The sequence below is a fragment of the Benincasa hispida genome, chromosome 1, assembly GCF_027475165.1.
Source record: "Benincasa hispida cultivar pf3 chromosome 1, pf3_genome.v1.1, whole genome shotgun sequence".
Lineage (NCBI taxonomy): Eukaryota > Viridiplantae > Streptophyta > Magnoliopsida > Cucurbitales > Cucurbitaceae > Benincasa > Benincasa hispida.
In genome coordinates, this window is record NC_143478.1 from 21,710,320 (window position 1) to 21,737,958 (window position 27,639).

Below are 27,639 nucleotides of genomic sequence, written 5' to 3' on the forward strand. Positions count from 1 at the left end.
TTTTTTGGAAAAAAATGTTAAATAAAGGACTAAAGTTGCCTATACTTCATCTCTTTAAAGATACCACATTGCCTCTCACAATTTTAATTATGAAGTATGACTTTCTTTAAAACTACAATATTTTTGTAATAAGTTTTGAAACTGCGCGAATTGTTATGGTGAAAAATAAAATATTAAATGGTTTTTCTTTATGAAAAAACAAAAGGAAAATTGAAATACTAACCATTATCGTTATCTACAATTTTAAATATTGTCGTAGAATATTTTTTTTAAAATAATAATTATAACTTAAATCCCATCCGATAATCATTTGGTTTTTGAAAATCTATATATATATATATATATATCAATTTCTTATAAAAATTTTCAATTTTTAAATTAAATAGTTAAATTCTTAATCAAATTCCAAAAAATGAAAAGTAAAACGAAAATATTAATAAAAAACCTTGTCTTAAATTAATGGAAATAAAAATACACAACTTAAAATTGAGAAACAGTGTGTAAACTAAGTAAAACCGTAAAGATAGAAAAAGAGATACAAAATAAATAGGATCTTTTATTTGAATATGTAGATTTGAAAACTTATTAGAAAAATATGGTTGTTTTAAAACTAATTAGAGAAATATGGTTGTTTTGTTTGTTCGAGGCTAGATGTCGAGGGTTGAGAACTCGATGAACTCAGTGAAGCTTTCTTGGAGACTTGTCGAATGTTGAACATTCGACCTACATAAGTTGAAAGTTCAACCCTCGACAAACTTTATGTCCCGTCCCATCTGCCATTGCCGCTACCTGCCTAAACATCTGCTGCTGTGCTGCTGACCAAGAATTTGGACAGCTTTAAACGTCTGCCTGCCTTCCCAACCAACAGCTTTTAATTTTCAACCCATGGGTCGAGTGTTGAACACTCGACCTATGTGTTTTTAAACACCACCCAACCATTCTCAAATCATAGTCTTTGCCTTTGCCCATTTTCGAAATCCTTTGCCTTTTTCCTTTACTAAATCTTTCCATTTCTATTTCTCTTCTTCTATTTCGTTTGATACAAATTGTTTCCACACTTCTCCCTTGATCACAAACTATACTGGTTCATTACTCTACTAAATTTTTTATTTTTTAAAAATAATTATAAATTTTATTTTTGTTTTTATATTATTATTTTTTTATAGATTCTAATTTTTTTTTTAAATTTTTTGTAGTTGTTGCCAGATAACAAACAGGAAAAAATGGTGAATGTTATCACTTTGAAGGAAAAAAAAAACTACCGTCAAATTTGTGAGTTGAACTTTAACTTTTATTTATTAGTAGTTTTTTGTTTTTAATATTTGTTTATGCTAAATATATCATTTTTATTCCTTATATCAGTCTACCATGATAATGTTAATTTTTTAATATTATTTTTTAATTGAAGATCAATAAGTAATTTTATTTATTTGTCATTTTTTTAATGATATTCTATATTTTAGTATTGTTTTTTAGTTAACAAGTTTAGTATAGTTTAAAAAGTTTTATTTATTGTTATGTTTAAAAAGTTGATATTTATAGTTTAATATAAAATTATTGTGATAGTTAACAAGTGTAGTATAATTTAAAAAGTTTAGTATAGTTTAAAAAGTTTAGTTTATTCTTATGATATTTGATTTCTTTAGTATTAACTTTGATGTTTATAATGTTAAAATGTTTAGTTTATTGTTATGTTTAAAAAGTTGATGTTTATAGTTTACACACTTTAGTATTTTTAGTTTAATACAAAATTATTGTGATTTTTTAAAATATATTTCTTATGATATTTGATTTTTCTAGTATTAAATTTGAAAATATAGTTTAAAATAGTTTGAAAAAGTTTAATTTAATTTAATTTTTTATTTTGTATTAAATTTGAAAAACTAATTTTAAAAAGTTTACCTCATTGTAATTTGAAAAGTTTAATTTGTTGTTACGTTTAAAAATAGTTATAAAAAGTTTAATTTAGTGTTATGTTTAAAATAGTTATAAAAAGTTAAATTTATTGTTATGTTTAAAAAGTTGATGTTCATAAAATTTAAAAAGATGTTTATAAATTAAAAAGTTTAATATTTTTAGTTTAATACAAAATTATTATGATTGTTTAATATACTTCTTATAAAAAGTATAATACAAAATTATTGTGATTTTTTTAAAAAGTTTAATATTTTTTAATATATTTCTTACAAAAAGTATAATACAAAAAGTTGATGTTTGTCTATGACTAACCACTAAGTGGGAGTTTTAGCATAAATGTGAACAATGGAATTGTATTTAAACAATTCATTGAAATGGTTGGGATGTCACTTAGTGTAGATATGGGAACAAATTAGAAATAATATATAGACATCCTAACCTAGAACCATCAGGATCAATAAGGTTTATGTCATTCCCTATTTCGAATGCACAAGCTATGAACTTGATGTTCTCAATCGCAATGCCACCGCCGAATTTAGTGCCTTTGTATATAAATGTAAATAGGATAGGGGTAGATATAAACTTGAATACATCATTTAGCCAGTTTGAAGATCCAACTGAATGTATTGTTGATCCTGATCCGGAGTCAGTTGCATCGCCATGTGATAATGAAGATATGACAACTAACAACTTGTACAGAGACTTCAGATCTAAAACGGATGATGAATTTGAAGAGTTGGATTTCGATGCTCGTGAACATGAGATATTTTCAGATACATTCAACGATTTGGATATGAATGTATTGGATAACATTCAAGAACATGACTCAATTGTAGCCCCTGTGGACGTTGACAATATTCAATTGTATAAAAAGATTTGTCAAGACAAAGAAATGCTACAACACGCGGTCAAATGTTTTGCAATAAAATGTCACGCACCATATGATTGTTGAATCGACACCGACGATTTGGACAATTCGGTGTAAGAAGTGAGAGGAAGGCTGCAAGTGGAGACTTCGTGCAATAAAGAAAAAATCGCATGGCTTGTTCGAGATCACTAAGTACGATGAACAACATATATGTTTTTATTCAGAATTAAGTCAAAGTCATGTGCAATTGAATTCATCAATGATTACACTAGAGCTCTATGATGCCGTAAGAGAAAAACCATCTATCAGTGTGACACAACTGCAGTCCGACATCAAATCAAAGTTTGGATATCATGTTCCTAGATCAATCTCGGAACACGTGTAGAGTGGAGAGTGAAAGAAACGCTTACTGAAGTCAAGTTATCCTAACTTCTGTATTTTGGGCATTTGGTCCTTGTATAGAAATTTTTAATAAATGGGCCAATAATTCAGATAGATGGTACATACTTGTACGGCAAATATAGAGGAAAATTGTTGATTGCTACATCAGTTGACTCGAACGGCCATCTTCTTCCACTTGCATTTGTCGTTGTTGATGAAAAGTCTGCAGACTCATGGGGATGGTTCCTGAAACACCTGAGAGAAATTGTAACACATGAAGAGGTGTGTTTAATTTCAGATCGACATGCTAGTATAATCGCAGCAGTGAACAATCCAGCAAATGGTTGGATGGGACCAAAATGTCACCATCGTTTCTGCTTACGACATATCGTCAGCAACTTTAATAAAAAGTATAGATTTAATTCATTAAAAAATTATGTTTATCGTGCCTGGTGTCAGTTTCAAATTTGGAAGTTCAATAAAGCAATTGAAGATATCAAATGAATAAATCGGAGCTGTTTGATTTTTTTTTACAACATTAGTTTAGAGCAATGGACTCAAGCACATGGTGGAGGATTCAGATATGGGTGGATGACGACAAATCTATCAGAGTGCATAAATGAAGTCCTCAAAGGAGCTCGAATGTTGCCTATAAATGCTCTTGCTTAGATAACATTCTTCAAATGCGTGAATTATTTCGAAAAAAAAGGAGAAGAAATAGGAGATGCATTGGAGCGTCAAGATAAATACACCCAGTAATATTATATATATATATATATTATTAAAAATTTATTTCAAGCATATTTTATAATACTAAGTAGAGTAAAAATTTATTTCAAGCATATTTCAAGCATATTTAAGAAGAATCCCCTGTTTTGAGAGAACTTGCAACCCTCTCACACTAATATGAGATAGCCTTTTGTGCCATAGCTCATCTTTTGGGGGTTCTTCGTCAGTTGCCATCAAGGCCGAATGTGCCTACAAGCCATTAACTTTAGTTGCCACCAACACTACTTTTGAGTCTTTAATTATTTCAAAAGTGCCTCCAACTCCTCTGTATTCACAGCAGTGGAGTCAAACATCTCCAATGATAGGAGATTTCTTTCCAATGTAGGAACATGCCTCACATTCCTAATCAACTTCACTGAACCATCTTGCATCTTCAAGGATACAGACCTAATTCCAACAGCCATGCAGGTATTGTTATTTCCCATGTAGATCAGCCCTCCATCCCACTTCTTGTAGGTACAAAACCACCCTTTAGATGGTGTCATATGAACTGAACAACCAGAATCTATCACGTAATCTTGAGTCTCCATAGAATTATTCTCTCCACATTCTTCAGTTGCAGCCAAGTCATCTGAATACAAAAGGAAATTCCCCCACAGCAGCCTTAGTCTGTTTTCCTCCCTTGTTCTATTAGTTCAGCTTCCTCTTCAAGGCATAACAGTCTTTCTTCATGTGTCCAAGTTTGTGGCAAAAATGACATTTGATCTTAGACTTGTCACCACCATTCTGCTTTCCCTTCCCATTGTTCTTTGTTTTCCCCTTTGAAAACAAGCCTTCTCCTCCTTGCTGCTCTTTCTTGCTCAACTGTAACTCTAGTTCTCTAATTCTTATTGCTGAAATTATTGCTTCTGTAGTGATTCTTTCTCTACCATACTTCATGGCTGTCTTGACATCTATAAATGATTCTGGTAGAGAGTTAAGTAATATAAAAGCTTCATTTTGTTCCCCAATATTGTCTCATATTGATCTGAATTCTAATGACAGTCTCTTGAACTCGTTTACATATCAGTGAGGGACTTTGCAGCATCCATCTTGTATGTGAAAAATATTTCCCTCAAGAAAGCTTTATTAAGCAAGTCTTTGTTGAGATAAATTTCGTTCAGTTTGTTCAAGAGGTCATAAGCAGTTGGTTGGTCAACAATCTGCCTTAAAACACTATATGTAACATTTAAAACAATAGTTCACCTCTATTGTCTCTTTATCTATATCGGTGAGTGTTTCAGGGTATTTTGCAAGGCCTGTAATGGCCAGAAGGGCCTTCTGCTGTCCCAAAACTGCCTTGATCTTCGCTTTCTATAATTCAAAGTCTGTCTTTCCATCAAACTTCTAGATTTCATACTTGGTTGTAGCCATTCTTTAACTTCTAGATTGACTTATCTTATTAGAAGTATGCAAGAATTAAAATCTTGGATCTATCTTGAACTGTTCACTGAGCTTTGATACCATTTATTGTCCCAGATAATGATGATCCTCTTGTTTGCAGTCACAAACAACTCAGAATTAACAGTCAAGTACACTTCAAGACTCAGGGAAGGCTGTATGCTTCAAGCTTCAAAACTCTTCAATTATTTACCTAAAGACAGCTCAATCGTGTAGACGAAGCTCCAAAGAACTAGACGATAGTTCAATTATGTAAATGATAGTATGAAGCACTAGACGATCATGTAGACGATAGTTATGTAGAACTAAACGATCATATAGACGACAACTGAGGAACTAGATGATCGCATAGACGATGCGATGTGGAACTAAACGATGCGATAAGAACTAAATGATCGTGTAAACGATACTTAAGTAAAAGCTAGATGATCGTAGAGAAAGAAAGAAAGAACACAAGTATTTAAGTAGTTCAGCCAAAGGACTACGTCCACTGTGCAAATCGGAAGGGTCTCTTTTATTACTTCTTCTTTAAACTTTTTACAAAATGAATGCCTTGCTCTCTCTCTCTCTCATTATTCTAACATTCGTTTTCTTTTTATACGGGTGCTCATAGTCAACAAAGAAATTTTGGTGGTTACAACAACATAACAGAAAAAAAACGACAACATTTAACTGCTTGTAACTTCATTTCTTGTCTTCGATTCTTTATGTAACAAAACTAATGTGAGGTACTCACTAGTTATGTAAAGGAAATCTCACTAGTTATGTAAGGGAAACCTTGTTTGCTTGAGGAATTTAAAGCTCCTGCTTGAAAGTTAATTTCTTTCCATGTTCTTGAAATAAGGCATTTTGTTGTGGATATTAAGAACACTTGAATGATAATCCACAATTTAAATACAATATTTGGATCTATATACTCAAAAGTGTCCATATTCTTGAGGTTATTTATTTTTCTTCTCACAAATATTTGCACTGTAGCTAAAGTTATTTCATCTTCTTTACCTTTTTAGTGCATTCAACACATGAATTCATTTAATCTTTAGAAATCATAGTTTAGGTAGATTCATATGCATTTTTAGTACAACAAATGTGAATGATATATTTAACCTTCAAACTTTAATGAAGGAAAGAAATGACTTAATCACAATGTTATATTCATATTTGATTGGTATCAATATGAATGGTGTCATATTTTTGTGATGTCCAAAGATTATCATCATTCAAAGATAACCAAATATATGAAATGTCTCAAACTGAGAAGATATAAAAGTAATGATCGGTAGTGGGGATTTCTTTTCTAACCAAATTTGTATCAGACTCTAATCTATCAAATCTCATTCATAAATAAATACAAGAAAGAATTATTGTCTCGTATCAGACTCTAACCATGACATCCTACTATGTGGGATGTGATTTTTTATGACAACATTGTTATCCTAAGTAAATTACTTCTCCTATTCTTTGTGCCCTTAGTGTTGTTGCTCGAATGTTCACTTTTAACCTTTTCCAACTTTCATTTTTTTCCCCTTCCAAAATGATGTCAATCTCTAGCAAAATTTGTTGTTGCTGCTTAAGTTATTCTTATTGATAGAAATTGTCCTTGATTTGTCTCTGTTTAAGGATGAGAACTATTGTCATCTTATTCTTCCTTGCCAAACCTATAAAGAAAAAAACTCAAAATCAATTTTATTCTTCTCGTTGCTTTCTTTTCTTTTTCTCGCTGTCTTTCCCTATCTCTTCTCTTATGTATAATTTTATAGATGGATATTTTTCACGCTCCATATCTTGACATATTCCATATGGGGACTAGATCAAATGGATGTCTATTGATGATGCTCTTATGAATTTGGAGGCAAGGTGGAAAGGTTTGATAAACATGTTCAAGTCATGTTTAAGCATTTATGTAAGCCCAAGCCAAGCTTGAGTTCAAGATAGTTTCACCATCACCATAATGCCCAAGAATGTGTGTTGCAGGTATGATGTTTGATAAAATTCCTAAGAGGAATGTTTTTGATACTTCTTTTGATGGTTTCAAGATAGCTTGACCATCACCACAATGCCCAAAAATTTGTGTCGCAATTATGATGTTTGGTAAAATGCCTAAGAAGAACCCTTTTAATACTTGTTTTGATGTTTATCTTTTGCATGTTTCCTTATTGTTGGTTGATATTTTGAATTTGAGAAGGACTACCCATAGAAGACTACCCTTCGACTTACTGGTTGATAGCTCTAAAAAAGATCTATTATTCTTTACTTAATTCAGGCTTGTTATTAGATTTTATATGTTTATTGTGTTATTTTATAGGTACCAAGCAATCAAGAGGTAGAATTGGTGATTTAGAGCTGAATGGGATTAATTTGGAGAAAATTGGAGTTGATTTGAGTATTTGGTCTTCAAATGAGTTAAAAGATCAAAATGTCCCTGCCTCAACGTTGCAATGCTCGTTGTTTGCCAAGCCCCAACGCTCGACTAACGCTTGAAGGCAGATGCCCTAGCGCACGCACAAGTGATGAGCGTCAGCCCAAGCGTTGTGCCTTTATGTCTAACGCTCGAAGCCAACTGCATTAGAGTGTTGCAACGCTCTATCTTTGCAACACTGCCACTTTCCTATAAATACTTTCTTTCAATTTTAGGTTAATTTTTGGGATGCTGAAATTCAATGGAGGTCGAGGAGAGGCCGAGCTATCTTCTTTTCCTTTGATGTTTTCGGTATCATTAGGTTAGATTTTAGTTTTTTTTTTTTTTTTTTTATTGTAAACATGTATTGGCTAAACTCTTGAATTTGTCTATGAATTAATGAGTTGATTTTCATCTAGTTTCTTGGATCAAGAATTTGATGTCAATTTTATGAGATTTCTATTTTGAATTGATATACTGAATTATGTTTTTCTTTGAATCTGTTTAAATTCCCAAGCATGGTTATTGAGGTTGATTGTCATGCTTTATTGTGTATGTGCATGCTAATAGGTAGCAATAGTAGTGAGGTATTTGATGGCTATTCTTAGAATGTCTAATTGCTAGGTTCAAAGAATAATTTGGTTAATTGAACATGGCTGTCTTGACAAGTAATCGACATAGTTGAATACTTAATCTTAATGTATGTGTTTCTATTTCTTTATGGTCGTTGAGAACCCAATTGAATTTAGGAACATGTAGATTAGTTAGGGTATGACCTTTCCGACCTTAATTAATAATTAGGATGCTTGATTGATTTCTATTTAGTTAGTTGTCGGTCTTTGTAGAGGCTAGTTGAATCGCATTAATTCAGTAGCTATGCATGCATAATTCGAATACATAGTCAATTACCAGAAAACAATGATTTAAATTGCATTCAATACCTATCTTGATCTGAGGACTAGATGAACCAATTACCGTTTACATTTATCCTTGCAATTATTTTCTTGCATTTAAGTTTTTCATCAATCAAAACCAAAACCTGTTTTTATCACTTTTCACAGTCAAATTTAGCTTAAGAGAAATTATTTTTTTGCCTCCCTGTGGTTCAACCCTGCACTTACCACTATTGTTACGTTTTAGTAGTAATAGGAGTAGTACAGTTTTATAAAAATCTTTAGGCTTTTGAAAGCGACACCAAAAAGGCTACCGTCAAAATGGTGTCGTTGCCGGGGAGACATGCCAATTAATCCCTTTTAGTTGAAATTGACTACTAATTTTAAAAGCCTAAAAATATTTTTCTGTTCTTGTGTCTACTTGTTTTTTTCATGACAGACGATTTGAACATCTATAATGTACTTCAAGCGAAATATGCGACCCAACTTATAGCACAAGAGGTAAGTGAGTTTAATGAGCTTAAAAGTCAAATATCCGAACTAACTTCTATTGTTCAAGTTTTGGCTACTAAATAGACTCAGGTTTCACGTGGTCCTGAGCGCGAATATTATCCTCCTTGGAAGATGCCTAGCCAAACTCAGTGCATTATCGAAATCTACTTCTACCAATATAGGAATTTCTTTAGAAGATTTATGGTTAGGGAACTTTCTAGCCGCTCTTGTGAGAGTTTGTGCAGGAATGTCCCTACAGTTATCAAGAACCCTCGAATTTCCAGTCGGATAGCTTCTATTCCGGACACGAAGCTAGAACTGAGGTTCAGAATCTTTGTGACCCCATTTCCAAGAAAGGATTTTAACCTATAATTTTATTCTATTTCTTTACTTTGCAATATGTACAATTTAATTATTAATTTTACAATCTTTTCCAAAAAGAAAAAAAAAACAAAAGATAAGAAACGAAAGTGTAACATATGAACAAAAATGTTTATATAATTAAATTATATTTATTTAACCTATAAAAATAGGAAAAGAAAATAGAAAGGAAAAAATAAACAAAATAATAAATAATTATCAACCAAGTTTATGCTTAGGTTAGTGTTTAGTAAAAATCAAGAAGTCATCTTTGCATTCTACTTTATCGTCTAATTCAATATGCAATCATTTGATTAGCCTAAGAAAGTAATTACTAATGATTTGATTATTAGTTAATTAGTAGAAACAGGTTATTAGATCAGTGTATTTTCATGATGCACTCTCAAGTGCAATGTTTCTGCAAATTTTGCACTTGAATACTACATAATATTTTTTCAACATCTCTCAAAGATACAAAAAAATCGGTCTTTCATTTCTCCACTCTGTTGGTGATTTTTCATGACAAAAAATATTGTAATTAAAGTGTAGGGTAGAAAATCGAACGATAGTACGAGTACTATATCAATTGAACTATACGTTCATGTTAACGTTCCTTTCTATTTTGCGTGTATGCTAAAAACCTAAGTTATGATAGCTTGTAAGTTATCCATGGGTAATTGAACCAATATTCGGATGAAAAATAAACTTTAAATCATCCTTGTCTCTATCTTCTGCCATGTTAACAATATGATCCAATAACAGTTGGTAACTTGAAACAAATCCATGGGAGCCATAAAAATCTTTGACGGATGTTGAAAGAATATTACGTAGTTTTATTGGATGGACTTTAAAAACTAAATAAAAATATAAATTAAGATTTCATGGGACTTAAGCAAATCAATACTTGTGAAATCTAAGAGTAAAGATTGATTATGGTTGCTATTAGACATATGTTTGAATAATTTTGAAATAATTAGAATCACTTTTGTCAATTTTCAAAATTATTATTAATCATATTTTTAATCATTCAGAATCATCTTTATGATATAAAAATTGCATTTAAAAAGTGCAATCAATTATTGAATTAATTTTGAGGGATTAAATACGTGTTTAAAGTGATTTTAAACACGACAAAATTGATTTTAATAATTTTAAAATCACTCTCAATGTACATTATTTTTATATTATTAGGAAAAAAATTTGGATGCAATTTGGGTTACACTCATCTATTATATAGCCATCTTGTGCCTATTAAAAGTTGTCACATGATAATTCATTTTTTTAAAAAATAATTTTTAATGATAAAAAGATATTAAAATATTATTTTTTAGTGTGTAGTAGAATAGGGAGTATGAGATTTGAAATTGTCAAAAATAGCATTCGGAAGTTTTCATCTTTCCAAACTAGCAATTTTTTTGAAAAATCGTTAAAATAGTTTTTCTTGATGTTCCTCAATCCAAATCAACCACCGAAATTTCGTAAAAAGTTAACAATTTCAACTTATATTATGTAAGAATTGAGAAGTTGGTAAATCAGTTTGAAAATTAGTGGGAACATAAATTAGGCGTAAGATTTAAAAGAATATGCAAGATTTTATATGATATTTATGAAAGATTACAAGAGAATATTTGAAAAAATATGTGGATCTCAGATAATCTCGGCAAAATTGGACCGAGAAAATCCAAAATTGTCGATTTTTTTGCTTTCTCGATACAATTTTGCTCAAAATGAACATAAGATCATGCTTTCTTGGTAAAATTTCATCCGGGATGAAATGAGATCGACATAATTTTTTCAAATATTTTTGCAAAATTTGATCTTTCTCGAAATTTAAAAAGGACATTGCAAGATTCACTTGAAAATTTTATTTTCATAATTGGTAAATCCATTTGACTATTTGAATTTTGATATAATTGAAACAGAACTTAGGTGTAAGATTTGAAAATTTTAATATAAGATTTCGTAAAGATAACAAAATTTGAAGAAAATTTGAGAAAAGGTAAGATTTGATATAAAATTTAAAAAGACTATGTAATATTTAAAAAAATTAGGAGAATATCCGTATTCGTTAAAAAGAGTACCAATTTTGAAAGATGAAAATTTTAACATGCTATTTCTATCGATTTCGGATGATATTTAGGTGTATTTCGGAAGATATTTAGGTGTAGTTGCGGTAAGTATTGCTCTGCACGTCGTGAGGAGATGAGAAAGGTTGTGGTTGGGCTTTCTTTTCTCCATCATGGGCATACGGACCTAAGGGTATGAGAAATCGCCGTACCTATGAATAATAAGTTATGAATTATTTTAAATTAGTTTACCCATTTTGCCCCTTTCGATTTTTCTCCATTAAATTAGTTTATCTATTTTGCCTCTTTCACTGTCTATCATAATTAAACCACGAAAGAAATTTATCAACGCTTGATAGATATGCTTATCATTGATAGAAAGTAACATTTTGCCATACTGAAAATATTTTCAGCCGTTTACCATTTAAAATTATTACCTTTAGTTTTTTTTTAAATGATGTAAATATTTTATATTTTCATTTTATACTTTATTTTCAGTTGAATATATTCAATGATCTTGATGTACTGGATAAGTTAAATTTAGTCCACGGTCTTTTAAAAATTATAATTTTACTATTTAACGTATTAAAAATTCTTAATGATGTTATTCCATAAAAACAATTATTAGAGTGATTAAATTACTCATTTGTTGATATATTTGGACTATGAATATATCATTTAGATGTTATTTGAGGCATAAAAACCAACCTACTCATTTTCAAAATTCAAATCGCTCATTAAACAAAGTCCATTTTTTTAAAGAAACATGTCCATGTAGCTTTCTCATATGTTTTTCTTTTCTTTTTCTTTTTAGAGTATCTAACCACATGTTTAAATATATTAATTATTCTAAATTTGTCCCACACGCCCTTAATGATTTTGATAATTTTAAGCTTATATAAAATGGTAGTTATAACAAATTCTGGTAGCTTTCAAATTTTAGGAAATTAGTTAAAATTATTTTAGTAGTTAGTAAGTATATGTTTTTCTAACCATATGATATAACCAAAATCAAATTATCAAATCAAACAAACTATATATGTCTCTTAAATTGTAATGATATTACACTAACTCCACTTTAAAATAGCTATAATAACAAGCAGCACACAACCTTTTATTTTTGGAATGGAAACAACAACAAACATGCATAAGCACAATAACAAACAACAACAAACATGCAGAAACACAATAACAAACAACAACATAACTCAATCAACTTTGAGAGAGAACTCACAACTGATAGTAACATTAGAAGTAGTAAAACTCAAATACTTGTTATTCTGCATCCCCTATTATCAATATATTTGACTGATGACTGGCATTTTAAAGAGATGGTAGGAACTCGAATCCGTTCGGGGCTACGTTCAAGATGTTGAGGATACCCTCCATCGTTTGTCCGACAAAACCCAACCTCGAAAGTAGAACTCCGGTAGATGGCAACGTCACATTGCAGTTGGACAGCGGTGTATTAACTACGGTGCTGCAACTGCTTGTGATTAAAGAAAGAAGGAACTGGAGAGGATTCAATAATATTGAAAAGACTCCCATATTGTTCGTTGTTGTAGTTGACACAATGTTACCATTTCCACACTGAAGTTGCACTGATGCATCTGCGAAAAATCATATTTTAATCTCTAAACTTTGATGGAGTATTCTTCAAACATAATCATTAATAGTCATTTTAAATTTTATTATTGAAATCTTATTTGTCCATCTTGGATCATCTTTATTATTTATATGTAGTAAGTTAAAATCCAAGTAAAAGTAACATCTCATTACAACATTATTCGTTCAAAGAAAAGAAAAGATTAACATCATCTTTAATAACTATTTGCTTTTTTTTTGTTTTTTATTTTTGAAAATTAATTCTCTAATTAAACACTACTTTTACCGTTTGATGGTCAATAAAGTTAATCTATTTTTTTTTTCAAGTGTTTTAAACAATTACGTCAATTTTTTTTTTTTAAAAAAAAAGGACAAAAAGATAGTTTTCAGTTTTTTTTTTTTTTTTTTTTTTTTTGAAATTTGACTAAAAATCCACGTATTTTTTAAGATTGATGTGAAAAAAAAAAAAAAAACGATTATGAGATAGAACATAAGAGGTAGAAATTGATTAAATAAAGATGGCATACTTGGGAAAATAGGAGTAGCAGTGCCATTGATGCCAATGTTGCCATTGGCAGTGCAAAAGACAGTTCCTTGGATTCTAATAAGGCCAAGGAGACTGCCAACAATCCCAAGCTGAGCTTCCACCATTAATGGAGCTCCCATGGCACCAACAATCACCAAAACAAATAAAACTGATTTCAAACCCATTTTTTTCTTTTCCTTTTTCTTATCAACCTGATCTGCCTTGCAAATTCACATTCCCTAAATGCCATTATATAGGCAACAACCAAACCCAAGTTGCTCCACAATTTTATTTTATTATTTTTTTTTTTAAAAAAAATTGACACTATCTAACAAAAAGACACATAACAAATTACTCGACAAATTTATTTTATTATTACTTTTAAGTTTATGTCTATTAATTTAGTCTTTCAACTAATATAAAAATTACTCGACAAATTCTTGAATTTTTTATTTTATTGTGTTTAATAAGTTATTTTGAACTTTAAAAAGAGTATAACAAGTTTTTTAAGCTTTCAAAATTTTGTATCCAATAATTATCTCAATTTTCAAATTTTTTTATCTAATAGATAGATCACTGACCCATTATTCTACATTTTTTTTAAAAAAAAAAAAAAATTCACCTACCTCACTAATTTTAAAATAAATAAATAAATAAATAAATAATCAAAGTCCTATTAGACATAAAATTCAAATTTATATTAAATCAAATTCAAATATGTCAGACTTATTAGACACAAATTTAAATATTGAGAGAACTACTAGACCTTTTCAAGGTTTAATTATTGACAAAAAATTGAAAGTTTAGTGACATGTATATTAAATACTTTTTGAAGTTCATGATAACTTTTTAGACACAAACTTAAGTTTATGGAGCAAACTTATAATTTAATCTAAATATTTTAAAAGTTCACCGATTAAGATACAAATTAAAGGTTTAGACATCTACTTCAAAAACCTTTTAAACCCAAATTTAAAAGTATAGACTCTATTTGATAAATACTTTGTTTTTAATTTTTTTCCTTTTGAAAATTAAACTAACCATCACTATTTTTATCTATGTTTTCTTACTTTATGCCTACCTTTTAAACATGTTTTTAGAAACTAAACCACATTTTGAAAACTAAGATAAAACTTGATTTTGTTTTTTAAATTTTTTCTTAGAATTCCAGTTGATGTTTAGGCATTGACTTGTGTTGAGGGTTTTTAACTTAACTCTCTAATTGATTTCACAAACTCTAATATTGTTCACTACTGAAATTTGTAATTTATTAAGAGATTCCATCTTCTATTCTTATTCTCTTCCTCCTTTCATCGTTTTCAATGACTCCACCCAATAACCACCGTTGACAACCAACTCTAGCTACATGTACCAACAATTCTCACCGAAATAAAAACAATCATGATTTTAAAAAAGTACGATTACCAAACGAGGCTGTGAAAGACAAAATTTGTAGTTCAACTTGGACAAATTATATATATATATTATTTGTGTTTGTGATGTTAGAGAGTTTGCGCATGCAGTTGGCTGTCCCAACTTCCAGAAATTGAAATTCTGTTTCTTGTTTTGTTATGGGGTGGCCATACCCTAAGAGCAAATTTAATTTGACCCTTAATTTCTACCATGGAATGCAAAATCCAAATCAAAATCCTGATATTATTATTTTTTATTCTGAAAAGTCTATATTTAGGTGGGGGTCCAATTGGCTCCTCAAAATTGCCCACCTGCTATCATTTTTCAACTCTATGTTTGGGTTACGTGATTATAACGAAAGTCGACGTTAAAACTATTCAAATTTTATGGTTATCATGTTTGCGTTTCGATAATAGTTGGTAACATATAACTATTGAATTCAAATTTTAGGATCATAGACCAAATGTTTGTATTAATATAGGATTTATTATAAATATTATGATAATGAATACCTATTAGATACTCATGTTTAGTGTTCATTAACCATATGTCATATCTCCATTATCCCATGTATTGTTCATGTGTCTCAAGATTACATATTATTAGTGTTCATGTAATCTAACTTCTACTTACCAAATTGCCTATAAAGTTTGGAGAGAATTCCATATTTTCCATTTTCTATAATTTTCTTTATTTAATTTAATTATTTAGTTATTTTATTTTATTTAAATATATTTTATTATTATCTTATATTTTCTCTATATTCGGGTTCCCGTTTTGCTTCTCAATTTTACAACACGTTACCAACATGAGCTCTTGTCGCTTTCCTCGCTGAAGGTAGGTTCTAAAGATAGATCGATTTATTTTCTTCTTTAGTATAATTAATAAATTAAATGTTATTTTGCATATTTAGTACATATTAAATTTCTAATATAAATACAATATTTTGTGATAGTATTGTCATGACAAATTTTAGGAAATTAGAATTTGTAGCCCTTGACATTAATGACAATAATTATTTGTCATGGGTGCTTGACGTCGAAATCCACATGGATGCTACGAAGCTTGGGGAAACAATTAAAGAAGAAAATACGACATCCAGTCAGAACAAAGCAAAAACTATGATCTTCCTCCGTTCATCATCTCTAGGAGGGAGTGAAAATGGAATATCTTACAATAAAAGATCCCTTATCTCATGAAAATTTTTGAAAAGAGAGATATGATCATAAAAAAAAAAAACAATAATTCTTCCTAAAGCTCGTTATGAATGCATGCATTTCAGGCTATAAGATTTAAAATCAGTAAATGATTACGACTTCGTATTATTTAAAATAAATCCAAAATTATTGTTGTGCAGAGAGAGAATTAGTGATGTCGATATGTTAGAGAAGACATTTTCTACATTTCATGTTTCAAATATGCTCATGTAGCAGCAATATCAATAGAAAGGTTTTAAACAATATTCTAAACTAATTTCATGTCTTCTCGTGGCCGAACAAAATAATGAGTTATTGATGAAGAACCACGAATCTCGACCAATTGGAAACACACCATTCCTTGAAGTGAATGATGTGAATGTTAATAATCGTGGTCAAGGTCATGACCGTGGCAGAGGAAGAAATAATTATTATTTTCGTGATGATCATTCTAATCATTCAAATTTCGAAAGAACCATACAAAATGATAATCATAAAGAAAAAGCTCGACAAGATAAGAGTTCAAAAAATGTTGAAAATAAATGCTTCCGATGCAGAATGACTGGGTATTGGTCTCGTACTTATCGTACGTCAAAACACTTAGTTGATCTCTATCAAGCCTTCTTGAAGGAAAAAGGGAAAAATGTGGAAGCAAATTTTGCATACCAAGATAATGACCTATTTAACCCATCCCAAGTGACAAATTTGGATGTGGCAGACCTCTTTGAATCTCCTAAAGAGAAGATTGACATGGTTGATGGAACATCAAGTGTTTCTTTTGATTTTGAGAGTATCTAGATTTAATGTTGTTGTTGTCTTTTATCTATCTTTAAGTTTTTTAGTAAATGTTAACCTTTGTATATTCCAAGTGTTGTTTTTCTTATCGTAATCATTTTCTTTTCATGAAAAAATATGATCATTTTCATATGTTGGTTGATTAAAAATGAGAAAAAAAGATCTATTTCTAGCAGACAGTGCAACTACGCGCACAATACTTACAAATAAAAAATATTTTTCCAAATTGACAATGTTGAAAACAAAATACAATACCATATTAGGTTCTACAGATTTAATTGAAGGGTTTGGAAAAACAAATATTATTTGCCTAAAGGAACAAAATTTATAATCCATTGTTCTCTAGTCAATTAAAGAGAAATCTTCTAAATTTTAAAGATATATGTTGCAATGGTTATCATATTGAAATTGATAGTAAGAATAATGTGGAATATCTATATATTATCTCTACTGTCTCAAATGAAAATATATATTGAAAAAGTTTTTTGCTTTATCTGTTGGGTTATGTGTCCTAAAACTCGCAGTTTGTAAAGTTAAACACATTCTATTATCAATAAAGATGTTATTCAACATTTCTTCAATAAAGTTGTTATTGAATCTTTAAATTGCATTCATACAGTCTAAATCCGACAAACTAAGATCTACGGCTATTACATGAATACTTGGACTTTATGTAGAGACATAGAGATGGATCAAGTTCGAGTAAATAACCAAAATGGTTTATAGTATATGAATAAGATTGGGTGCCTTGTTTTGGCAACACCATTGGATGTGGTCTACTCTATAGTGGTTACAAGTTGTGTTGTAAAGGTGCTACAAACGAAGTAATCCTGTTTCGTTAATGTATTGACATGAAGAGTGCGGGCATCCTATGCAATGAGTTTGCATAAGATCAGACCAAGAAATAAGTCACTCTTACTTTATAACGTTGTTTACTATTTAAGATTGACTATTTCGCTTAGATGACCTAGGTAACTCAATCTTAATCTTAAGCTAACTATGAAGTCCTGTTTATTCGGGACTATCCTTAGATTTACATAGGTGAAGGTTGGCTCAACAGTGCTGGCTCAATAAGCCTCCCATTTCAGGGGTAAGACCAGGTAGATAGCTGGGGACATAGGGTATAAGACATAATTCATGCCTACCCGATTTAGGGATAGAAGAAAGGTTGTTTTTTTAAGTACTGAATTCAGGTCTTGAACAAGGGACCCACCCTCTCATTGGCTCGAGATGGATCCAGTTTAGTGATTGGATCATAAACCAATTGTTCGTTAGAGGATCAGTAGGAAACTAAGGAACAAGATGTAATATCGGGGGTAAAACAACATATTGACCTAGCCGTTATTACGAACAACTTGTGAAGGCTCGACTTACTTGTTATGGTTAAATAATGTGGACACAAATATATCTACAGTGATGAGAGTGTAATATCGAGCTATAATGGTGTGACTTGATAGTTAACGAATACTGATTAATTTGGACTAAAGAGTTTTAGCAAATTAATCTTATATCATTGGAGCTCATGATCTGTAGGTTCATAAGGTCCCTCTATTAGTTTGTAAAATATGAACACATTGAATTAATAAATTAAGTGAATTTGGAATGATATCGATTTGAATTGTTCAAATTGAATTTCAATTTGGAAACATTCAAATTGAATTTGGGGTTTGAATTTGAATAAGTTCAAATTCAAATTAGGGTTTGTATTATTATATGATATAATTAAACGTTTTATTTGTTGAAATTAAACGAAATTGGAGAGTTTATAATATTTAAATAATAATTACATGAATAAAATTCATCTCTCAATTTTAATTCTAAATTCATCCCTAATTTAGTCGCTCACCGGATCCCACCATCCCATTCTAAGGCTGGAGAATAATTGGAAAGACCCTTGTGGTGGTTTATAGCCGGTTTGTGACAAGATTGGAGTAGAATCGGTGGTCAATTTGGATCTACAAAGGTTGAAACTCAAATCCTAATTTCAAAGTTATTTGCATGCATGTTTTACCTTGAAAATAAATTAAATTTAGAGTGCTTAAGATCCAAATTGTGTCTGTATGCACGTTGTTTATTCTTGTGGTTGGTATCAGAGCATGTTTTAAGCACTCAATTTACATTAATTTTAGCTTGGTGGGTATTATTTCATGAGATGAAAGTGTGGAGGCTAAAGTGGATATATTACGATTTTGGCATTTTTTTAGGCTTTGATTTGGTTGTAATTATTGTAATTGTCAGTTTTTATGAGCTTTGATGTCTAAAGAAAAGTCTTTAATTTTTCTAGAGTCATTAGAGTTGATATCAGGCTATAATTTGAAGAAATCGAAGCAAGACGCAAGCTTTTTTTAAGTAGTTTTTTGGACTGTGCAGACCAGTTTGGATCGATTCGGTTTAGCCTGATTTTCAAGCTTTAGAGGTTTGGTTCAAGGTTTTTTAAGCTGGTTTGAAGTGTTCAAGAGTGGTTTGAAGCTATTTCTGAATTATTATTGTAATAATTTAGTCGTTTGTTTGCCAAAGATACTAAAATCGGTCCACTTTAATGTGTTTTTATTAATTATGCATTATGGATGTATGTATTAATTATATTAATCTTGATTGTGCTTAAAGTATGTCATGTAGATTTAAAACTCCATCATAGGATAACATGTTGCATGCATGCATTAAAAAGTATGTTATAAGTGTTATAATATCATTTGCATGCTTAGAATTTTATGAGTATTAATATAAGTTGTTATATTAATATATGAAATGTATGTTGTATGTTATAAGTGTTATAATATAATTTGCATGCTTATAATTTCATGAGTTTTAATATAAGTTCTTATATTAAATTATAAAATGCATGATGTATGTTATGGATGAATATCTAAGTTATAAAGTCATAAATTCAATTAGACTTTTAAAAATCTATAACAACGATATGCTCACCTAGGGTTAACAAATGACAACTTGTTTTAAATAGTTAAAATAGGTCGTTATCTTGTAAAACTTTGGTTACAAACTCACCTAGACTAAATCCTATTTAAGACTGGAGGTACTTAAGTTAACGGTTTATGGAACACCTGCTACCTGAGGATTTTAACTGGTTCTTGAGTGTTATTAACTCGATTTTATGAGCATGCGTAAGGGATGTAAGGTAATAAATTGCTTTATAACTTAAATATCGTAGGTTAAATCCAAATATAAACATTGTACTTGGATCAACACCTAAACTTAGGTTGTATTTATTAGTCGGAATATACCTAAGTAAATATTTACTTATAACAAATAAAAAACTTTAGTGGGAGATTAATAATATATACGATAGATTATTTTTAGCTCTCACATCCCTAAGAATTCACACCGTGAGATTCATGCTCGACTTCGAGTCACCTTGGGAGTGACCTCCATTCGGAAAGTGTTTGCATGGGTCAATAGCAAGGTGAATAGGGGAAGTAGTTCATAGTAAGTAAGTGAAGGATGTGTGCCAACATATCCTACGATCTTTTCCATTAGGTTGCACAATGAGATTCTCATGTTCTATCTGCGAGTCGCCCTGGAAACGGCCACCCATTTAGAGGGTTTTTTCATAGGGATCGGAACACCGCAAACTTCAGAAATGAATAGGGTCTTTTAAGTCTATTATCAACAGTTGTCTTCCAATTTGGGAGCTTGTTGATACTAATCTCTGGGATCTGAAAATGGAGGGTTACACTTACAATAGTTACTAAGTGTTAGTAAGTTCTTGATAAAAAATGGTAACTAAATGACTATAGGAATAAAGAGTTATTCTGGTACTAGTAGTTAGTCAAGATTATCTTGCTTCAGTGAAGAAGTATTTGACTGCCTCTTGGTAGCATCTGTTTTGACTTACTAAAGTATCGTTGCAAATAAATAATGAAATTTGGGTACATTATTATTTTTACTAAAATTTTTATTGGGTTTAAAAGAAATTTACTAATAGAAAATGTTTATATTTTCAACATGTCGAACTCTTCTATACAAATACTCGCTTCCGAAGTTTAACGGTCATAATTACTCAACATGGAAATCAAATATAAACATAATATTGGAAAATAATGGTTTAAAGTTTGTTTTAATATAAGAATGTCCTCTAACACTCAGCTCATATGCAAACTAAAATGTTTGGAATGCTTATGATAGATAGATTAAGGCAAATTATGAGGCTTGGATCCATATCTTAGCACATATCCGATATACTAGCTAAAAAATTCGAGAACGTGGTTTCTGCTAAAGAGATCATGGATTCGTTACAAACGTTGTTTGGTCAATCTGTCAGGAATGATATCCTCGATAATGTTTATGACTACAGTATAAAGGATAAAACCTTTGTTAGAAAACATGTTCTAGAAATGTTGAGAGTAAACAATATTGTTATAGATGAGAAAGCAGAGAAAGCACAAGAAAGTAAATATGATTTACTTGTTGTTGAAACATGTTTAGTGGAAAATGATAAATTAACTTGGATACTAGATTTAGGGGCTCCTAATCATATTTGCACTTTCGCTCAGGAAACCAGTTCCTAGAGACAGCTTACAAAAAGTAAGACAACCTTTAAAGTTGAGATCGGAGAGGTTGTCTTAGCTAAAACAGTGGCAGATATGAAGTTGATTGTTGAATATATATTCATTTTGCTTAGAAATGTATTTTATGTTGCTGGTATGAGGAGGAATTTAATATTTATCTCATGTTTGCTAGAACAAAAGTATAAAGTTTCTTTTGAAGTTAATTAAGTGTTCATTATTTCAAAAGGTATTAAAATATGTTTTGCAAAACTAGAAAATAACTTATATGTGTTAAAACCAACTAAGAAAAAAACTTTTTTGAACATAGGGATGTTTAAAACAGCTAAAACTCAAAATAAGAGGCAAAAAATTTCTCTTAATGCCGATCTTTGGCTCTTAAAACTTGACCACATAAATCTCAATATAATTGGAAGATTGGTTAAGAGTGGACTTCTAAATCAGTTAGAAGACAACTCTTTACTTTCGTATGAGTCTTGTCTTAAAGGTAAGATGACCAAAAAATCTTTTACAAGAAAAGGTCTTAGAGCTAAAGAACCCTTAAAGATGAGCTCGTGTATTCAGACCTCTGTGGTCCATGAATGTCAAGGCATGAGGAAGGTATGAATATTTCATTAGTTTTACTGATGATTATTCTAGATATGATTATATTTACCTAATGCATATAAGTTCGAAATCTTTGAAAAATTCAAGGAGTATAAGGAAGAGGTCGAGAACCAATTAGGTAAAAAGATTAAAACACTTCGATATGATCGAGGGGGAGAGTCTATAGACTTGAGATTCCAGGACTATTTGATAGAACACGGAATTCAATCTCAACTCACAAAATTCAGTACATCTCAACATAATGGTATAGTGGAAAGAAGAAATAGAACCCTATTGAACATGGTTCTACGATGATGAGTTATGCTCAATTGTTTAATTCATTTTGGGGACATGCAGTAGAGACTGTTATTTATATTTTGAATATGGTTTCCTCAAAATGTATTTGTAAAACACCTCATGAGTTATAAAGAGGACGTAAAGATAGTTTTCATCACTTCAGGATGTTGAAATGTCTTGAATCTGTTTGTTGGCGTTTCGAACAACCAAGTACAGGGGTCTCGCTTCAGAATGTGAATGTTCATTCGCAACGCCCCCGAAACCTATTCAGAATTTGTTTTCAGCATATTTATTTATTTGTAGTTATTTACGATTTTGACCCTAGGGTTTATTAGTGTGCTATATAAACTCTCTAGCCCTAGAGGCGCCGTTTTTTTGATGTAATTTCTGAAAATATTATCTCAAATAATATTGTTCTCCCTTTGCCCATGGACATAGCTAACACATTGTTAGTGAACCACGTATATCTGCGTGTCGATCTTCCCTATCTCTACGTTCCTTTTTGTGTTCTTTAATTGTTGATTTTGCAACATAGGATTTTGGGATGCCTGACACATGTGTTGGCAGAACCCAAAGAAGTTGGAACATTGTTCAAAAGTATGCTTATTTGTAGGATACCCCAACGAAACACAAGGTGGTTTATTTTATGAACATTAAGATGACAAAGTATTTGTATCGATAAATGTTACATTCTTAGAGGAGAACCAAATAAGAAATCATCAACCTTGCAGTAAGCTAGTATTGAATGAAATTTCTACAGAGGCTATAGATTGATCAAAAAGGGTTATTGATCAGGTTGGTTCTTCAACAAGAGTTGTTGATGAAACTGGTATGTCTAGTCAATCACATCCTTCTCAAGAGTTGAGAGTGTCTCGACATAGTGGGAAGGTTGTTCAATAGTCTGACCATTACATAGGTTTGACAAAAACTCAATCGTCATACCTGATGATGACTTAGAGGATCCATTGACCTTTAAATAGGCAATAGAAGATGTAGATCGAAACTAGTGGATAAAATCCATAGACCTTGAAATGGAGTTTATGTTCTTCAATTTCGTTTGGGAACTTGTAGATCAATTAGATGAGGTAAAACCTATTGGTTAAAAATGGATCTACAAGAGGAAGCGAGACCAAGCTGGTAAGGTACAGACCTATAAAATACGACTCATGGCAAAAGGGTTTACCCAAAGAGAGAGGTAGACTATGAAGAAAGTATCTATATGTCTCACCTAGAGGTATTCATTAAATAGAATCAATAGCAAAAGGTTTGTAAGCTCAAACGATTTAAATAGTTCGAAATCGCAAGAACAGAACGAGCCTTATCTCAGCCATCTTATATAGACAAGATGTTGTCTGGATATAAGATGAAAAATTTCAAGAGAGGTCTGTTACCTTTCAGACACGGAATTTATCTGTCTAAGGAACAGTGTCCTAAGACACCTAAAGAAGTTAAGGTTATGAAACAAATTCCTTATGCATCAGCAGTTGGGAGTTTAATGTATGCCACGTAGTGTACACGTCTAGACATATACTATGCAATTGGAATTGGAATAGTCAGCAGGTTTAGTCCAATCCTGGATATGACCATTGGACTACTGTTAAAAACATCCTCAAGTATCTTCGAAGAACGAGAGACTATATGCTTGTGTATGGTGCTAAGGATCTTATCCTTAAAGGATACACTGACTCTAATTTTCAGACCGATATTGATTTGAGGAAATCAACTTCGAGATCAGTGTTCACTCTAAATGGAGGAGCTATAGTATGAAGAAGTATAAAGCAAAGTTGTATTGTTGACTCCACCATGGAAGCAGAGTATGTAGCTACATGTGAAGCAGAGAAAAAAGCAGTATGGCTTAGGAAATTCTTAACTGGTTTGGAAGTAATTCTAAATATGCATCTGCTTATCACACTCTATTGTCATAATAGTGGAGCCGTTGCAAATTCGAAAGAATCGAGAAGCTATAAGCATGGAAAGCACATCGATCAAAGTACCATCTTATCAGAGAGATCGTATATCGAAAAGACATGATAGTCATATATATCACCTCAAAAGATAATCTAGCCGATCTGTTTACGAAGGCTCTCACAGCTAAAGTGTTCGAGGGTCACTTGGTCGGACCAGGACTATGAGACTCATAAATATAAAACAAGTGGGAAAATTCATGGGTATCTAATGCCCTAGTTTGTTGTATTTGTATTTTATTCGCTCATACTCAACATTGTATATAAGTAAACCCATTGAAGTTTTAGTCCAAGTGAGAGTTTGTTGAGTTGTATGTCCTAAAACTCACAGTTTGTAAACATTAAACATATTCTATTTTGCAATAAATATGTTATTGAGGTATAGTCAGTAAAGTTGTTATTGAATATGTAAATTGCACTTGTTAAAGCCTAAATCCAATAAGCTACGAACCCATGGTTATAGCATGAATACTTGAACTTTATATGGAGACATAAAAGTGGATCAAGTTTGAGTATATAACTAAAACGGTCTATAAGTATAGGATATGGTTGGGTACCTTATCCTGGAAACACTATGGATGCGGTCCACTTTGTATTTAAGACAAACGATGTGATCCTGAATTGTTCATGTAGAGACATGCAAGTGGAGGCATCCTATGCAAAAGATGTTTTCATGAGACCAGACCATGAAATAGTCGTTTTTCTTTATAACATCGTTTACTGTTAAAACTGATTGTTTCATTTCAATGACCTAAGGTAACTCGATCTTAATCCTGAGCTAACTATGAACTCTTGTTTATTCAAGATTATCCTAAATCTGCATAGGTGAGAGTGGCTCAACATCGCCGCTCAATAAACCTCCCATTTTAGGGGTAAGACTAGGTAGATAGATGGGGAAATAATCCTATAAGATGGAAGTCACTCCTACCCGATTTCAAGGTTAGCAAATAGGTTGTTTCCTTAAGTACTAACTAGAGGAAATCTTAAACAAGAGAAACCATGAGCAGAAGCGGATCTTTTCGATTTCATTGTGACAAACCACACATACATTCTAACAAACAGATATGCATTGTAACACTAATTACTGGCATGCTTTAACAAATAAAATACAAAAGACTAAGTAAACGTACCAGTTGAAGACAATCTTCAATTAAACTTAGTCCAGCGGAAGCGAAATCCTCTACGTTCCTTATCGTCCAACAAACAATCGCCTAACAGCACCACGGTCGTCTAAACGATCGACAACGCACCAACCAACAGCAACCGGGGACGACACCACCACTCGAAGCCCTCAGTATTCTGGGAGTGAGAATTCAAAGGGTGGACTTTGATGGAATTGGTAGAGGAAGGAGGAAAAGACGATCGTGTAGTACAATCAAGCAAGTGGGAGATAGTAGAAGACTATCATATAGTTGGGTGCTTGTCGTTTAGAAAAAGGTACACGATTGTGTAGTTTAACTAAGCGATCGTCTAGCAAATGGTAAACGATCGTTTAGGCTACTCGAAGTGCTAAACGATCGTTTAGAAAAAGTAAGCGATGATTTAGAAAACGCAAGTGACCGTTTAGTGCTTGGGTGTGCAATTGTTTAGGACGATGGGCGTTATCATATAGGCTCTCAATGGTAAGCGATCGTATGGATTCACATCGTGAGCGATTTTTCTGCGTGTCTTTTAAAATGAAAAAAAAAAATCATTTTATTCTTTAGACAAGAACCGAATTCGATCTTCCCACTTTCGCACGATTCCGGAGAAATACTCGGCCAATTATCTCATAACTGCCTAATTAATTAAATAATAAATATAATCATATTATATTCTTCAATTATCTCATAACTACCTAATTAATTAAATAATAAATATAATCATATTAAAGGAGATGGAACAAAGCATATTTATATCATATATCTACTATAGTGTTTTCTCCTCTACTTGATATAAATCATATTTATATCCCATTTCCTCCAAAATAATGTATCTCATACATTTAGTCAATTATATCATATATAATTAACCAGTTCAATTATATCATATATAATCTAACTCCCTCTTGTCAATTTGAACATGTCAAACTGACCCAAAAACTGATTCTCGACTTTATCCAAGTTACCAAGGGGACCTTATGGACCTATGGCTCGAAGCTCTAACGGTATGTGAATAGCTAACTAAACACTTTAGCCACGAGATCCACCATCCGTTAATTGCCAGACATTCCACTAAAGACCGACAGCTAAATTCTCCTTACCACAGATATATTTCTGTGTCCATCGGGTATAACCAATCAACAGTACGATAACCCTTCACAGATGCTCGTAAGTAGAACTGTGCCAATTTACCATTTTCCCCAGTAGTTACATTTAACTTCTTAAGTGCCACTGATGCCTCTAATGAACAATACAACATAGTCTAACTATGTGTGAACACCTATCAGACTAAAAGAAAGTGTGTGGCGCCACATCGTTCAAGCCTTTGTATCAGCCCTTAAGGGAGCTATCTATGTACTTACCCCTACTTTGGGGAAGGAGTGAATTCCATCTTGTGTAGCTGAGTTCCCAACTCTGAAATCAGACGAAACCCCAAAGTGGTAGGTTTGAGTCGGCGACTTGGCCACTCGCACCCATGCAAATCAAAGAACTGCCCTCAATGGCAGGAGTTCCCAACTCACTCAAGATTAAGGTCATGTTACCTATGGTCATCCTAGTGAAGTGAAGTCTCTATCATGAACGGTATTATATAGCGAGACATTAACACTTCGTGGTCAGGTCTTATACAAACTCTTTGTATAGAACTTGTATAAGACGCCCCTGCTCGCATGTCCCCTACACGAATGATCAGGATCAGACCATCTGTGACAAGTCACAACACTTGTGACCATTCCACAAAGCGGGCCGCATCCGTAGTTTTACCAGGATAAGGTTTCCCTCCTATATCCATATACTACAGACCATTTTGGTTATCACTTAAGACATGATCCACTTGTATGTCACTATATACATGCTTAAGTTACATAAAGATAACCAAGGATTTTAGGTTTATTGGTTTGTGGTAAAGCAAATAAAACATTCAACTTAACAAAATCAAGAAGTGAAGTAAAATATCATATATTATACATTACAAGCGTTCGTACAAACTGTTTATAAACTACAGGACACAAGACTTTAGGGCATTAACCCCAACACTAACTTCTAGTCTTG

General features: G+C 31.6%; 1 protein-coding gene across 1 annotated transcript; it reads right to left on the reverse strand.

Annotated features, from left to right (window-relative positions):
- Positions 1-12,560: 12,560 nt before the first annotated feature.
- On the reverse strand, positions 12,561-13,897 carry LOC120090052 (phylloplanin-like). Its single transcript, XM_039047542.2, has 2 exons — positions 13,677-13,897; positions 12,561-13,154 (listed from the first exon to the last, which is right to left on the reverse strand). The coding sequence occupies exons 1-2, from the start codon at positions 13,858-13,860 to the stop codon at positions 12,868-12,870; spliced, it is 471 nt and encodes a 156-aa protein (XP_038903470.1). The 5' UTR covers positions 13,861-13,897; the 3' UTR covers positions 12,561-12,867.
- Between the last annotated feature and the right edge of the window lie 13,742 nt (positions 13,898-27,639).